This window comes from Schistocerca americana, chromosome 7 (genome assembly GCF_021461395.2).
Source record: "Schistocerca americana isolate TAMUIC-IGC-003095 chromosome 7, iqSchAmer2.1, whole genome shotgun sequence".
Lineage (NCBI taxonomy): Eukaryota > Metazoa > Arthropoda > Insecta > Orthoptera > Acrididae > Schistocerca > Schistocerca americana.
The window spans coordinates 271,352,237-271,369,635 of record NC_060125.1 but is presented as its reverse complement, the minus strand read 5'-3'; the positions used below and the strand labels follow the sequence as shown (position 1 = coordinate 271,369,635).

Sequence of the window (17,399 nt, the reverse complement as noted above, 5' to 3'; positions counted from 1 at the left end):
TCATACTGACCAATTCGTTAATTACATGCATAAGCAAGCACTGCTTTTTAACAGAGAGTATGGTTTATACTCTTCCTCATATTTCATTAAGAAGTTCACCTGCCTGTTTAGCAGGTCAAATATGATTCAACATGAAAATAGTGTTGGGGTACTTACTTTAGCACACTGGACTCGTATTCGGGAGGACGACGGTTCAATCCCGTCTCCGGTCATCCTGATTTAGGTTTTCCGTGATTTCCCTAAATCGTTTCAGGCAAATGCCGGGATGGTTCCTTTGAAAGGGCACGGCCGATTTCCTTCCCAATCCTTCCCTAACCCGAGCTTGCGCTCCGTCTCTAATGACCTCGTTGTCGACGGGACGTTAAACACTAACCACCACCACCACCACCACTTACTTTAGGGTCCATGCTTTTGACACCAATTTGAGAGGCACTTTTTTTGGATTGTTGATGCATTTTTTCAGACTGGGAAAGAATATTGTGATATTTGACAAGAACCATAAATGTGTAAAATAGCTTACTTGCAGTTCTATTGTATTATACACCAAGGGTGTTTCACAGATCAAACTTCTAATGTTTTTAGCAGTTCAGACTTGTTCTGCTGACACTATACAACTGGCACATAAATCAGCAGTTCAGTGATGTCTCATTTTTCAGGATTTGCATAATAGTATTTAAAATAAAACTAATGTTCAACATATATATTTTTTTAATTGTTTAATTACATTTCATAATCAAATTTTGATTCTTAACTATTTATGAAGTGTATGTTACATAATTACTCCAAAGTTCTATAGCGAATGATACAACACAGCTTCTGATGAAATTCACCACTGTGACTGGTGAGCCAGTCCACAATTGATTTTTGAAATCATTAATGAAAACATAGCTGTCAACCTTTCCGTTCTTTGTGCAGTTCTGATAATGTTTTAAGTGAGACACGTAATTTTTGATAAATAATTCAGGTCGTTCGAATACTTCTGAATGAAGTAAATGTGGTGCTACACTGTAATTGGTTGTTTCTTTCCAATGGCGACTAAAACACAGGCTTTCATTAGAGGAGACGGAATGAAGGGCTACATTGTGCATTGTTTCCAAATTAATTTAATTTTTATGCATCAGTTTAATATAACAGCGGAAGTAACTAAATATCTCTAGGAAATAATAAATACCTTTCGGTTTTACGGAAATAACGAATATTTTCGATTTCAAATGAAGGTTAAGTAATTTTTACTGCATATCTTTTCCCACTTCTGCACATCATTTCAATATTTTCTACTTATCTGTTGCTGACAGATGGTGCTGAGAAATATGAGACACAACTGAGGTAGTTGGATTTTTAATAATATTTTATTTATTTTCTTGATAGCTTGATTTTATTGCTTGATAATGTCAATAATAAGGATGAGTCAAGATGAAGGTCAAAGATCATTTAGCCTTCACCTGAATGTAGGCAACCCATGGTCAAAAGTCAAATTTTCCCGAGTCGCTACAGTATACATGTTTCAGAGTCAACGTATTCGCTGGTCGACTTATAGATCACATCCTGAATATGTAACATTTGCTCTATTTCTAACATTTTTCACTGTTCTTTCCGGATGATTTCTAACAATGTGAAGACCAGGTAATAGGTACCAAGAACTCTTGGTTCCATTATAGCCTGTGGTCTCCACAGACTGGATGGAGGTCATGTTCTGTACTTGAACAGGGGTTTCGGTTGGAATTTAACTGTTGAAGAAATTTGTAAAATTCACGATTGGCCAGAATGGGAGAAGTGTTGGTGTATAGTTTTCACCAGACTACCTATAACTATTTCAAGTTAAGTTTCACTTCCACCGTGGAGGATGGGTGTAGAGTATGTGTACATCTCTATTATTTCTATTATGACAGCATTTTTAAATGTAAATCTATAAAACTTGGAATTAGGCTTCGCGGTTAGAAGTATTTACTGGAAAGTGGAAACTCAGCCCCTAGATGAGGGAAATAATGGATAAAAGTTTTTATTGAAATATTTCAATATAAAATACACGCTGCACTTCTGTAGAAAATTCAGGCGATAAGGGGGTGAAATAGGCCAAGACTGATTCACTTACACGTCATTACTGAGTCCAAACCAAACTTGAAATTTGTAGATGCTGTTGACCTTATACTGCTGGCATAGTTTCAGAAGGGACTTTTCGGAGTTCCACTCCCAAGGGGTGAAACAGGGGATTAAAGCTTTTTGAAAATATGTTGCTATTAAGACAATTTTGAAGTCAGAACTACGAAAAGAGATGTCTGGCTTCTAAGTCAGAAATAAAAAAACTTTGCATTTGAGAATTTTTGGAGATTCGACTACTAATAGGAGAAGGTAAGGAGTGAAAGAGTTTTTGAAAATAAAGCATTATTAAAGTACCACTAAAGCATTTTTAATGCTATATCTATGAAAACTGATATTTGACTTCTCGCTTAGAAATAAAGAAATACGTGTTTCAGTGTCTTTGGAAATTCAAAATGAAAAATAAGATGAAAACTTGTAGAGAAATTATTTCATTATGAAAGCATTTTTAAAGCCAATAAATGAAATTCGTATTTTGTAGAAAGACACATCTTCCACTGTTTTTGGAAATTCAACCCCTAAGGAGTGAAATAGGGGATGAAAATTTTTAAGAAAATATTTCCTAATATCAATAGATTTTTGAAGTGAAATGTATGAAAACTGGCTTTTCACTTCTTTGTTAGATGTAACGAAATATATATTAGGGGATGAATGTTTCTGTGGAAATATCACCAGAAAAACGCAAATGGTATGATTAACAAAATCCTTGCACTCCAGCTATCAGAAACGATTTTTGGACAGATATACATTCAGAGGAGACCATGCCTCTTGTGTTAATTAGGGTGAAAAGCTTAGGTGTTGCAAATTAGTGAAAAATATAAAAAAAAGATTAAAGAAAGAAAAAAATCTGTGCAGACAATACAATCGAGCGAAGCAGCAGATGATAAGCTAGTACTACCATATTTTTGTGTATCTTAATTATGTTGTTTGATATTACGACTCATATTACAGAAATATACTTCCTACTATTGCAGAACAGCTACTGACCTCTCACCCCCATTATCCAAATAGTAATATTTGTCTTACTGTTAACACTGCTTTGTCTCTTGCCTTGGGAAGTGGCACACTGCTTAAGATACCGGATTCAGGATGCAAGACAGAGATACAACTCTCCTTCAGGTTATCCAGATTTAAATTTGCTCCGTTTCTCTAAATCGTCAATACTGATTTATTCGATTGAAAAGGATAGAGAGGATTTCTTTCGAAATCCTAGCTTACTTAAATCTCGTGTTCTATCTGTATGCATCTCGAGGTCGACGATACCTAAAGTACAATGTACCATCAATTTTGCTTCGTCTCATTAGTTAACTAACTCTGCGCTCCATTACCTTCTGGGTCTAATGTGTATAGATTTTTCACGGTAGTTTTTTTCCTATGGAATAGTCCTGAGATTAAACCAGTCAGCAGCAATGTCCTTGAATACAGTACTGCTACCCAGAGACGTTTCGCTGTAGCATACGAACGTCTGCACCTTCACATTAATTACTTTTTTGATACCACTCTAACACAATCCTCTACTTAGTTATGGTTTTCTCCGCTGTGAGCCAACCACGTATGCATTCACTTCAGTTCCATTTTATCCATCTTCACGGAACATTGAGTACAGAGAAGGGCAGCTCATGTTGTATTTTCGCAAAATAGGGAAGATAGTGCCATAGACATGATACGTGAATTGGAGTGGCAGTCACTTAAACAAAGGCGTTTTTCGTTGCGACGGGATCTTCTCATGAAATTTCAATCACCAGTTTTCTCCTCCGATTGCGAAAACACTATGTTGGTACCCACCTACATAGGGAGAAATGATCATCACGATAAAATAAGAGAAATCAGTGCTCGCGCAGAAAACATATGTGCTCGTTTTTTCCGCGCGCCGTTCGAGAGTGGAACTGTAGAGACAGCTTGAAAGTGGTTCATTGAACCCTCTGACAGGCACATCATGTAGATGTAGATGTACAGGAAAAGTAACTCACAATCGTATAGCTAAAGCATTTGTTATGCCTTTCCTTGTCTCCTTGGACACTATGCCCACCGTACTGCCAAACACGCACGGGAATATTAGCTTCTAAAATTAATTTTGGCAACAATCGCCCGTAATTTCTACCGTGACCCAGTTCACATGTGTGGGGTGTTCCGCTCATAATGTATGCTTCGGACTGCCCGAAATATCACAATGAAAATTATCTTTCGTCGGTCTTCATTTGAAACAGATGAACTGCATATGGGCAATGCTCAGATTGGTAGTGAACTAGATAATCCGATTCGATAAGAGTTTCAGTCAACAATGCCCATACAATAGTAAGGAAAAATTCCCTCTATTCTTCTATCTCAGGAACTGACAATTAATTTAATTATTGCTCCGTAAAAGCAGTGTTGTGTATTTCTTCATATTGACGTAATTCTCAAGGAACCCATACTTTGTTTATAGGTGGTTGTAAACATGAGAGACGTTTAATGTACGAGAGGAAAAAGCCTGTGAATACTTCTTACTTACCAGAGGCTGAATTCCGTTGGCGAGTAGGTCATTGATGAGGTTGTTATAATAATCGATACCAGCCTGGTTGATAACATCGAGGTCCCCGGTAGGCAATATACGTGACCAGGAAATCGAAAATCGATACACGTCCGCCTGTTCAATCACATCGCATTATTAGTTGCAACAAAAGGATTGGGGACTGATACCTGATATTTGGTTTTTAATTTATGTAGTAATGCTGAAGTCAGAGAGTGATATATACATTTAAAGCTACAATCTCCTGATTGGCCAATATCTTACAAGATACTTGGTAGAAAATCAAACAATATATCACGGATGATGGCTATTATTAGATAAATAGTTTTACGTTCTGACTAACAAATCAAAATAATTGAGAATATTTAAAACTGAACCACATTGTCTTTGGAAAATACAAGAAAATATTCTGAAACGATCCTGAAATTATTTATTTGACTTCTGAAAAGTTAAAAATACAATCAACAGATATTTAGAAATAGACAATGACAGGTACGAAGTATGCGAGAGGGAAATTTCTGTAATGAGCAACAAGGTGACCTCGCATTTTCTTAAGCAGATGACTGGATACGGCAGCGGACATTACAAATTAAGAACTGTTTTCCTTTTTTTATTTTTTGAGTCACCAATCTCCTGAAAATTGAGAACTGTTTTCCTTTTTTTATTTTTTTATTCACCAATGTCCTGACTTGTTTGATGCCACCCGCCACGAATTCCTCTCTTGCGCCATTCTCTTCCTCCCAGAGTAGCATTTCCAACCTACGTCCTCAATTATTTGCTGGATGTATTTCAATCTCTGTTTTCCTCTATGGTTTCTACCCTCCACAGCTCCCTCTAGTACCTCCCGTTTTACACCCTTTTTAATGCTAGCACTTTATTCTTGTTCTTCCCCTCTTATTATTCTGTCTTGGCTCTTGTACATGTTGTATATTCCTAGTCACTCCATATAGCTTATCCCTATTTTTCTCAAAACTTCGAACACCTTGCCCCGTTCTACACTGTCGAGCGCTTTTGTCAGGTCGACAAATCCTATGAACGTGTCTTGATCTTTCTTTAGTCTGGCTTCCATTATTAAACGCAACGTCAGAACCGCCTGCATGGTGCCTTTACCTTTCCTAAAGCGAAGCTGGATGTCAGCTAACAGATCTTCAATTTTCTTTTCCGTTTTTCTGTTTATTATTCTTGTCATCAACTTGGATTCGTGAGCTGTTAAAGTAACTGTGCAATAATTCTCTCATCTGTCGGCTCGTGCAATGTTCGGAATTGTGCAGATGATGTTATCCTGAAAGTTCGATGGTATATCGCCAGATTAATAGATTCTATACACCAACCTAAGTAGTTGTTTTGTTGCCACTTCTCCCAATGATTTTAGGTTATCTATTCCTTCTCTGTTATTCGATTTTAAGGCTTCCGAATCTCATTTGAATACTGATTCTGATACTGGGTGCCCTATGTCTTCTATACTAATTCCTGTTTCTTCTTCTATCACGTGATCAGACAAGTTGTCCCCTTCAAATGGGCCCTCAGTGTACTCTTTCCACCTATCCGCTCTCACTTCTGCATTTAGCTGCGGAAATCTCATCGGGCTGTTGTTACCAGCCTTGCTTTTAATTTCATCGAATGTTGTTTTGACTATTCAACATTCTGAGCCAGTCCTTCCGACAATCATTTCATTAGTGATTTCTCCACATTTCTTACGGAACCACTTCGTCTTAGACTTCCCTGCACTTCACATTTACTTCATCCATAAGTGAATAACTTTGTACTTTATTTTTTCAATGACCAACTGAAGTACATCTTCTGTTCCGCACACACAAATTACGTAGTACTACCGGCACTATAACTCGTCAACCGGTTCCAATAGAAGAAGAGTATTTTTCAGTGTATCTGTTGCTGTTTCGACAAACGTAACCCAAACATTGTAGGTGGAGAACCAGAAATAATTTGGCGAAACGTAGTAAGTGGAAATAAGCGAAATAGGTAAATTCATTGAATTTTTTAGCGTAAAGTTTACTTTTCTGGGAAAAAACGCACTTTGGAAATAAAATAATGTGATCTAGTTGGATAATGAAACACTTTGCACACATTTGTAAAGTTAAGTGAGAAGTAAGGCTATTATGAAACTGGGCAAAGTAATGACTAGTCATATCATACTGTAAAAAAGTGAGATTTTGATTCCAGGGGGAAACAGAGGAATGTGTGATAGTCGGAAGAAACGGGGAAAGGGCAGGACTGCAGGTACAAACGTAATATAACTTTATCCATCATTAATGTGAAACACTATGAATGTGATGAGTAGAGGTTTCCAGAGACAACTGCAACCAGTCTCCTTCTGTGATAGATCAATTTCTAAAATCTGAACCATCTCAAAAGGCGACTGGTTACAGTTATCTCTGAAAATACACACAAAAATATTAATACTGCTAGAACACATACACAGCTACAGAAGAAAATGAATAATTTTTATTATGTAGAATGCATCTCCCTCGTGATCTCCAAAAGAACTGCAAGTATCGTACTGACGACCAAGACTAATTTGAAAGGATCTACAGGGTAATAAGAACGTGAAATTTTGTGTAGCTTCTCAGCTTATTATGATGATTATGTCGAAAAGAAGATGAAGAATTAATTTGCATATTTGACAGTTACAGTGTGTAAGTAGTTGTTTCAGTTTGGAGACCTGATGAATATACACTGATCAGGCAGACCATTACGATCACTTGCCCAATAGCAAGTACGTCCACCTTTATCACGGATAACAGCGGTTACGCGTCGTGGCACTGAAGCAATGGGGTGTTGGTAGGTCGCTGGAGGGAGTTGGCACCACATCTGCACACAGAAGTCATGAAATTCCAGTAAATTCGGACATGATGATCTCTGTCGCCACATTCAAACACATCCTAGATGTGTTCGATCGGGCTCAGATCTGGAAAGTTGGGTGACCAGTACATCAATTGGAATACGCCACTGCGTTCCTCGAACTACTCCGTCACAATCCTGACCTTGTAACATGACCCATTACCTTGTTGAAATATGCAACCGGTGTACAATATTACATGGCCGTCATTGTTCCCTTCCCGAGATCCACTGGAACCATTGATGCTCACGTGAACGTTCCCAAGAGCATAATGAGCCGCCTCAAGCTTGTCTTCGTCCCGCAAAACAGGTGCCAACGAGCTGTTCTCCTGGAAGACGACGAATTCGCGATGTCCCTTCGGCATAATGAAGAAGGTGTCCGGATTCATAAGACCATGCAACGCTCTACCACTGCGCCAACGTCCAGTGCCGACGGTCAGTGCCCATTTCAGTCGTAGAGACCGAAGTCGTGTGTTACATCGGCATATGCATAGCTGCGGAGACCAACTGTTAGTAGTGTTCGGTGCCCTGTGTCTTTAGACACACTTGTACTCTGCCCAGCATTAAAGTCTGATGTTAGTCGTGCCACATTTCGCCGCCTGTCCTGTTTTTCCAGTCTGCCCGGCCTACGACGGCCCGCGTCTGTAATGAGGGGTAGCCGCCCAACCCCACGACGTATGGATGTGGTTTCACTTCGGTTTCACCACGTGTGGAAGACACTCACCACAGCGCACCTCGAACACACGACAAGCCGTGCCGTTTTCAAAATTCTATCGCCGAGCCTCCGGGCCATGACAATCTGCCGTCGATCAAACTCATACAGATCAAGCGCCTTTCCCATTCTACGCACAGACAACACTCTTACTAATACTAACCTACTGGCCATTAAAATTGCTACACCACGAAGATGACGTGCTACAGAGGCGAAATTTATTCGACACGAAGAAGATGCTGTGATATGCAAATGATTAGCTTTTCAGAGCACTCACACAAGGTATGCCGCCGGTGGTGATACCTACAACGTGCTGAGATGAGGAAAGTTTCCAACCGACTTCTCACACACAAACAGCAGCTGATCGGCCTTGCCTGGTGAAACGTTGTGTCAGGAGGAGAAATGCGTACCGTCACGTTTCCGACTTTGATAAAGGTCGGATTGTAGGCTATCGCGATTGCGGATATCGTATCACGACATTGCTGCTCGCGTTGGTCGAGATCCAATGACTGGTAGCAGAATACGAAATCGGTGGGTTGTGGAGGGTAATACGGAACGCTGTGCTGGATCCCAACGGCCTCGTACCACTAGCAGTCGAGATGACAGGCATCTTATCCACATGGCTGTAACGGATCGTACAGCCACGTCTCGATCCCTGAGTCAACAGATGGGGACGTTTGCAAGACAATAACCATCTGCACGAACAGTTCGACGACGTCTGCAGCAACACGGACTATCAGCTCTGAGACCATGGCATTATTTTCGGATGAATTCAGGTTCTGCTTCCAGCATCATAATGGTCGCATCCGTGTTTGGCGACATCGCGGTGAACGCACATTGGAAGCTTGTATTGGTCATCGCCATACTGGCGTATCACCCGTCGTAATGGTATGGGATGCCATTGGTTGCACGTCTCGGTCACCTCTTGTTCGCACTGACGGCACTTTGATCAGTGGACGTTACATTTCAGTTGTGTTACGACCCGTGGCTCTACCCTTCATTCGATCCCTGCGAAACCCTACATTTCAGCAGGATAATGCACGACCGCATGTTGCAGGTCCTGTATGGGCCTTTCTGGATACAGAAAATGTTCGACTGCTGCCTTGGCCAGCACATTGTCCAGATCTCTCACCAATTGAATACGTCTGGTCAATGGTGGCCGAACAACTGGCTCGTCACTATACGCCAGTCACTACTCTTGATGAACTGTGCTATCGTGTTGAAGCTGCATGGGCAGCTGTACCTACACACGCCATCCAAGCTCTGTTTGACTCAATGCCCAGGCGTATCAAGGCTGTTATTTATGACAGAGCTGGTTGTTCTGGGTACTGATTTCTCAGGATCTATGCACCCAAATTGCGTGAAAATGTAATCACATATCAGTTCTAGTATAATATATTTGTTCAATGAATACCCGTTTATCATCTGCATTTCTTCTTGTGCAGCAATTTTAATGGCCTGTAGTGTACATGTGCCATTCGTGTGGGTGATTAGCTGTTATTCCTTGCCAGATGGCGCTGGAATCGCCTGGACGAGTTTATATCGACGATAGGTCGGTGGTCATAATGTTCTGGCTGATCAGCGTAAATGGGTGTTTCGGTACATAATACTAATTATCACTCTATTAGGTCTTTTCATCCTCTTAAGGTAAGCATTAGCGGACAGAAATTCTGATAGTAGCTTTAAATCTATATTTTATTTGTTGATATCAGAATAAACTGAATCACAGAAAATCGTCTGCAGTCATTGTTTTCGCGCTTGTTACTTCAACGCTGGCTCTTGGCATTTACGTTATTCCTGAAAAATCTACATTCGTCAATTTTTCGATCCGTTTCAGACACACTGCTGAAATTTGTTGACTACTGAACTACCTCTTCTCGTGTATTATGGAATACAATCACAATAAATTTCTCTCTTCGCGAAAACAAGTTACCTTGCTGTTTTAAGGAGTATTTCTCTCAATCCCTACGCCTCTAAAGAAATTCTGTGTTCGAATGACTTCCTCATATGAACGGCTGTCTGGAATTTGTTTCTTATGGAAGCATTTTCTTTTTAATTTGGTGAGTTTTTACCAGTAGAGCCCCTGTGGCCTATAACATTCACACGGAAAAGCTACTATCGTAGGCTTTTTCTGCTGTATGAAATAAAAGTAGGCTAAGCGGCTGTGTTGGATTTCTTCGACTCTCTTTTCTTCATTTCCACAGTCGTTCGTAGTAACACGATCACACCAAGAATCTCTACAAGCTCTCAGTATTGTGACTGTCTCGCCACAAAGACACACGTGATCCACAGAGGAATGGAGATACACTGTATATCCGTGTTTCTGTACATAACATGAATACCTATGAAAATAAGTGACAAGTATCGTAAGAAAGGACATGTGGACCACTGCTTAAACAGGCATACTCGAGGAGCGGGGTTCAGATGCCTTTAGATCACAATAGTGTTTTCCATGGTTTTCCTAAATCTGTTAACTCGAATCATAGAGAGATTTCTTTGTAAGTGACACCGAAGTTATACTACTTCTTCTTATCTGTTTCGGGTCTTATTCCCATGTATAATGAACTTCTCTTTGACGGGACTTTATACAATACTCTCCCTTCCTTTCTTTTTTATATTCCCGAAATTCTTATACTTTGTTCTTCATCGTCTATTGCAACTGAACTACTGCTGGAATGTTCCTTATATTTTATTTGATTAACCTAATTGCTGGCTAAGACGGACATATTCTTTCTTCTATAGCTTGAGAGAACTTTAGTCTCCCCGATATTAGATCTTTCAAGTCCTAGATTTAATCAATTTCCGCTTAACTGTGGTTCACCCTTTGATTTGCTCTTATATATTTACCCAAAGCAAATTATGCTTGAAATTAACGGACTGGTTTGTTTTCGAGGAAAGATACTGGTTCTGTAGTTTTAGAGCACTTTGTACGGCAAGAAAATTGGGTAACTAAAATGTGAGCATTTTATGTCGAATGACTTGAAGAGAAAATAAGGCATATGCTGATTTGAAGTGTCCGCTTTGGAAAGTGTACTTACGTTGAGTGCCTTCAACATCTGCACGTCCTCCTGGTACTTGTGGTAAGAATCGCAGGCGACGTCCCCGGTGTCTCCTGTGGTATATTCCGGATGATTGTGGAAAAAGTAGTCCTGAATGCTCTCTCCTTTGCCTGTACAGACATGCAAGAACATCATAGTATATGAAGAAACCTATAACTATTGTCATAGAAATTTTTTATTGATTATGTATCGGAAGAACGACAACATGGAATTTACTGAGCACATACATTATTGTAAAAAATAAATATAATGGAACGTCTTCGAATGCACAGTTTTCTTTTGTCCTTTGTTACTTTGCGACGCAGTGCAATTAATGTTTCTAAACTTACCATCTTCATTCCACGCTCCTTCCACCTGATATGCGGATGTTACAGCCCCAAATAGAAAGTCATCAGGGAATCTATTAGTGGCTGTCTGTGCCGAAGCTACGGCCAATACAGCCGTAAAGGCGATCAGCAAACTCATTACTGGAAATTTTCAGTGCCTGATCATGAGCTACCGTGAGCCATACATATATATATATGTAATGTGATTAAGCTGCAGTTTCGTAAGACGTCGCAAACTACGAAATAGATTAAATCTGTTTGATTTCTGTTCTCATCATTTAATTAAAAGATCGTTTTAGGAATAGACCATGACGTAACATACAAGTGCTTCTCACTGAAGTTATCGGAGATTTTTTGAGAAAAACTCGTATCTCTGTGATATGCAGTGATATCAGTACAGGCTTTCTTATCAGTTGCGTTTGGATACTCAGGTGTGTTACACCTTGACGGTTCTGTAATCGCATGAGTCCGATGTTTAGCCAAGTTAGTCCTGGAGGAAAGGATAATCGTCGTCCATTACAATAAAGTGACTTATCGCTTAACTAAACACTAACTCCATATTACAAAAAACCTTAATTATTTACATGTTTTGGGACGATCCTAAAAATAAATAAAATCTCATGAAAACCAAATTATAACTTAATAATGAACCATTATTTTTTATAAATTGGACACTTTTGTGTAGTAATATTGTAACTGAAATTTTTTCTCCTAAGGAATCTTGAGTGTTTCAATGTATGCACTCAGGGTAACAAAACTGTAGGATTCATTCGTTTGCTCCACCCATTCACGTGCGAATTTAGATAATTCGAAGGCAGTTCGAGACATTTTACATCGTACCAGCATTTTGTGTATTATCTTCTGTCCTTCATTGCACCCGGTTTCGATTCATTATGTACGGCAGTCACCGAAAGATGCTGCTGCACTCAAGCATATTAGAACTCCTGTTGGAAGAACTTGTACGGGTTACGGCTGTATGCGGCGTCATTCGGACTGATTCAAAAGATTGTAGAAAAAACTTGAGGTATTCACTGGCCGAGGAATCTAAGGATACATGTCAGGAAATTTCATCTAAGAATGTCGCAGGGCACACTAAATACGACGAACAGGACATTTATCACCTGTCCCAGAACTGCTAGCCTTCTCTCTGAGGAGACGTGTCGAAAGTGTGGCCCAAGTCTCACTGGGCAAGATACGTGTAGAGGGGGATATTCTTTTTATGACAGCAGACATCTTGAAGTGAGTGTGTCAGTCCACTATACGGCTTGTGGATGGTAAATTGTCCAACTGCCAGAGGGGATTGCTACAGTGAGTGGAGAAAACAGTCTTTGTTCTCACTTAGATGGATTCGGGGTGTGAAGTGTGAAACAATGGAGGGAAGGGATGGAGGCAGCACAGAAAGAGGAAACTGAAATCGTCTTATGCAAGAAAACTGTACGAAACAGAGTGAAATACAGAAAAGTTACACAGCACACAACAAAACTTAAAAGTAAAAGAAAAAAGTGAAAAAAAGAATTTGTATGGAAGATAGAATTAAAATATTAAGGGAAATTTTTATGTGATTTTGAAAGATATTAAAAAATTTGTACACTAATTGGTGCAATGAGAATTTAAAGTTCAACGTTTTATTTTGAATTACAGTTCTAAAGCGTACTGGAAGATATTCGTGTGTTGGGTTATGTAGACCTTGTAGTCTCCAGTTATGTGACCTTGACATATTTCTACCATCTACGCCCAAAGTAGTTAAACAGTTTCACCAATTTTTCAGAGCCAAAAATTTTTCAGTGGAGAATCCTTCAACCAACTAAAAAGCAAGTGTCAATTGTCAAACTGGACCTAATTTACCGTAAGTAATTTCGTGCATAATTCAAAGTCGTGTCAAATGTTCCTCTAATCTACTCTATTTGTACTTTGATACAAGTCATTTGACAACATTGGAGTCAGAGACAGATGCCAATTAAGTGAAGTTCGAATTAGCGATTTGTCTTATAATGTGTGTTCCTAACATTTATGGTAAATATTATACAGGCTGTACAGAATCCGAAGTTGAGTACTTCGGATCAATAGTAGGAAATCGGTATTTCAAGCTGTTTTGAGGTCTTGAACGAGTAATACTCATGAAGTACTTGGTTCTGCATCTACATTACAAGTGCTGCTTTGAAAAGCAATACACTATCATCAGTGATGTGTCTCCGGAGGATGTTTTTTGTAAGGGGCTACATGGACTAGATGGTGAATGAAACCCCGAGTAAGACCTACAAATAAACTGCCTCATAGGGTTCCCAGATGCGTGTCTCATAGTAATAAAGACTACAGTGGTATACAGTGAGTGTGTCAAAATTTAGTGCATCCCGGTAACGTATATGTTAACACAGGTGTTAATCAAAATGAACAGTTGCTTTTGACTTAAGTTATTCCTGGAGGAGGCCTGTTGGTTAAATTCTTAATGACTAAACATTACTGACCTTAATTCCCTATCTTAAAATAATTTAGGATCTTTCAAGTATGACGAATCTGGATCTCCACAATTATTCTTTCTACCAGTAATCAACGTGTTCATGCAGAAATGTAACACAGATTAATAGCTGTATTTCTTTTATTTTATCCATATTTCGCAGCTTAAAACGTGACTGTACTCAATAAACTCGAGGTATGAATTAAAAAACGCCTTCAGTCACAACTTTTCGTGATTTATTCAGTACACGATGCATTTCGGACCCTGTGGGTCCATTTTCAGATGTAATTCGTATTAACACATGCTTTATTTTTTTTCTCTTGAATGTGATGAAATGCATATTCCTGTCTCGAAAAGGTTTGACGTTAGGTTATGAATTTCGTAAGTCAAACGCGGCAAATATGTGCGAAATAGTGGAAAAGATGAGCAGTGTAAACTTACGAAATAATTGAATTATTTTGTAATTTTACAGTGTTCACCTTTTCCACTATTTCGCACATATTTACCCCGTTTGACTTACGAAATTCGTGACCTAACGTCAAACGACTCCTTTTAGAGAGCATATATACAGACAAAACTAGAGAGCATTCGGTACACATTTGGATAGAAGAAAACATGTGGCAGGAAACATAGAAGGTAATATGAAACTGTTGCCCAGGGTACCAAAAAGACGATTATTGAATCTTCTGGAAAAAATGGAAGTTTATGTGCACAGAAAGCGGATGCTTCATTTGATGTACTCAGATACCTACTTGATTGAGCAGTTTAACGTGTGGCCATGTGCGCCGGCCAGCATTAAAGAAGAGACTGGGCCTTCTGCCGCAGACTCCGCCACAGGAAGTCTAAAACTTCTTACCGAGAAGCCACCAGGCGGCGCCACTGAGATCCCACTCCGAATGTGTCATCGACTATCGAGATTTTAATTAACAGGCACTGTTTTGTTAATTAACTTGCAGTTATGTTTAATTATTTTGTCATACTGAAAGGTTTAGATTTATAGGTGCGTTCTTACGTTTAAACTTTATATTATCACTTTTACACAGTTATGTGTTATCTACTTCACCAGACTTGTAGCTTTCTGTTACCGCTTATGTCTACTTCAAGAATGGATTTAATTCCACATATTGTGAGTCAGTTCAGCATTTTCTGGCAGACGCTCATGTTACCTTTGCGTGCTGCAATTTAGTTATTGAATTTGCAACACTGGTTACTCATGTACACTGCCTATAGTGCGCTATACTGGCCTCAGTTACGTGAATAATTACCGGCGGATCCAGGCCATCACCAGCATACTATTTGTATTGTTACACCCTTAATGCCTGTCCGCCCCGGTAGCTGAGTGGTCAGCGTGACAGACTGTCACTCCTAAGGGCACGGGTTCGATTACCGGCTGGGTCGGAGATTTTCTCCGCTCAGGGACTGGGTGTTGCGTTGTCCTAATCATCATCATTTCATCCCCATCGACGCGCAGGTCGCCGAAGTGGCGTCAAATCGAAAGACCTGCACCAGGCGAACGGTCTACCCGACGGGAGGCCCTAGCCACACGACATTTCCATTTACCATTAATGCCTCAACATTTTTAAGTATTACGGTTATAGGTTTCTTCGAAATTCTTTCAAACTGGACCGCAGTTTCCTTAAAAGTATTCAAAAATGTTTGAAACACAATTGCATATTGCCTAAAATGGTCTACCACAAAACAACGTACACTGACAAATAAAAAAACTATAATCACCTGTCAACAATTCCTCTTGTCATGGAATCGATGCGTTCCTGGTAAATTTATGGAGATGTGTGCGTGTCGCACGAGGTGTCTACACACGCCTCACGCAGTTCACATAAATTACGGGCTGGTGTTTTGCGGACGCGGACATGGCGCCCGACAGCAGAACGTAAGTGATGCATCACTCGAATTTGGTGGCCAGACATTAACGCGAGTTCATCGTCATTCCACTCAGGCCACTGCAGCGATATTCTGTCCTCGTTACACGGACAGTTGTCCTGCCGGAAGCTGCTATCTCCGTCGGGGAAGATATCTGGCAATAAGGGGTGTAGGTGGTTAGCAATACTGCACTCGTAGTCCACAGCTGTTGTTATACCTTCCATTACTAACGCAGGCATTCACCTGTCGCCAGTAGCATTGTATTGCCCCTATTGACATACGCCCGTGGCGCTGTGCGTATCTGAAACATCTGTGTGTCTGTTTGACGGCGCATATGGAAATTATCATCGATTTTCCACATACTACTAGATGAATACCGGGCTGATCTCTACGTACCGTCTCAGTTACACAACTCACAGACATTTGAAACACATTCACACTATTTTACCATTTCCACTAGAAGCAGGCAGCTGGGGTACACTAATTCCGTTCCGGGGGGGGGGGGGGGGGGGGGGGGGGTTGGGGTGGCGGCAGGAAGGGCATCCGGCCACCCCTTAAAATTAACCCTGCCAAATCCGTACTTAACCCTGCCGACCCTGCTCACATTGCGGGATAAAGGCAGTAGCAATAGAAAGAAAGAAAGAATGGAATTGATCATCGACATAGTGTGCCACGAAACGTTATTAATTCAACGAGATGACACGTTTCTACTGATTCACGGTTCAATCTGAATCTTCCCATGCTCAGTGCAATCATAAGTGACGGTGTTCTTGGACAGACATGTGAATGCCCAGGTGTCGTCTGCCGCCGAGTCGAGTGCTCATCAACATTCGCTGAACCGTGTGCTGCGAAACCCTTGTACTTGCACTAGCATTGTAAACTGTATCGCCGCCTGTTCTGCATAACAGAGCAGCCAAGCCTCCATCCTCCACATACTGTGATGGAAGGTGTATGTCCCACACCTTGTCGCCTACTCGTGGCCTCATCGCCTATCACCAACTTTCTATAGATGCTCACGACAGCAGCATTCGAACAGCAGACCAGATTCGCTGTTTCCGAGCTGTTCGTTCCCAGGTGCTAGGTCATAACAATTTCCCATTCGTCAAAATCGCTTCGCCAGTAGAAAATGTTCAAATGTGTTTGAAATCTTATGGGACTTAACTGCTAAGGTCATCAGTCCGTAAGCTTACACACTACTTCACCTAAATTATCCTAAGGACAAACACACACACCCATGCCCGAGGGAGGACTAGAACCTCCACCAGGACCAGCCTCACAGTCCATGAATGCAGCGCCTGAGACCGCTCGGCTATTCCCGCACGGCTCGCCAGTAATTTCCGATTTTCGGCTCCTACTGATTCTAGACTACTTACCCATTCTTCTGTAGTCCGTTTATATAGCACAGTTTCTACAGTGCAGCACGCGCCAGTAATCTCACCGGGTGGTAGTGATTTTCGTGTTGAGCAGTGGTCATAATACTCCGGCTTACCAGTGTTCATTAAGA

At 40.4% G+C, this 17,399-nt stretch overlaps 1 protein-coding gene across 1 annotated transcript in view; it reads right to left on the bottom strand.

The window, feature by feature from the left end:
* The window catches only part of LOC124622481 (myrosinase 1-like), a 64,123-nt gene extending 52,421 nt beyond the window's left edge, over positions 1-11,702 (bottom strand). The window contains exons 1-3 of the mRNA XM_047148189.1: positions 11,563-11,702; positions 11,213-11,343; positions 4,589-4,723 (exon numbers count right to left, since the gene is read on the bottom strand). Coding sequence (XP_047004145.1) covers positions 4,589-4,723; positions 11,213-11,343; positions 11,563-11,698 — 402 coding nt within the window. The 5' untranslated portion in view covers positions 11,699-11,702. The remainder of the gene's footprint in view (positions 1-4,588; positions 4,724-11,212; positions 11,344-11,562) is intronic.
* Between the last annotated feature and the right edge of the window lie 5,697 nt (positions 11,703-17,399).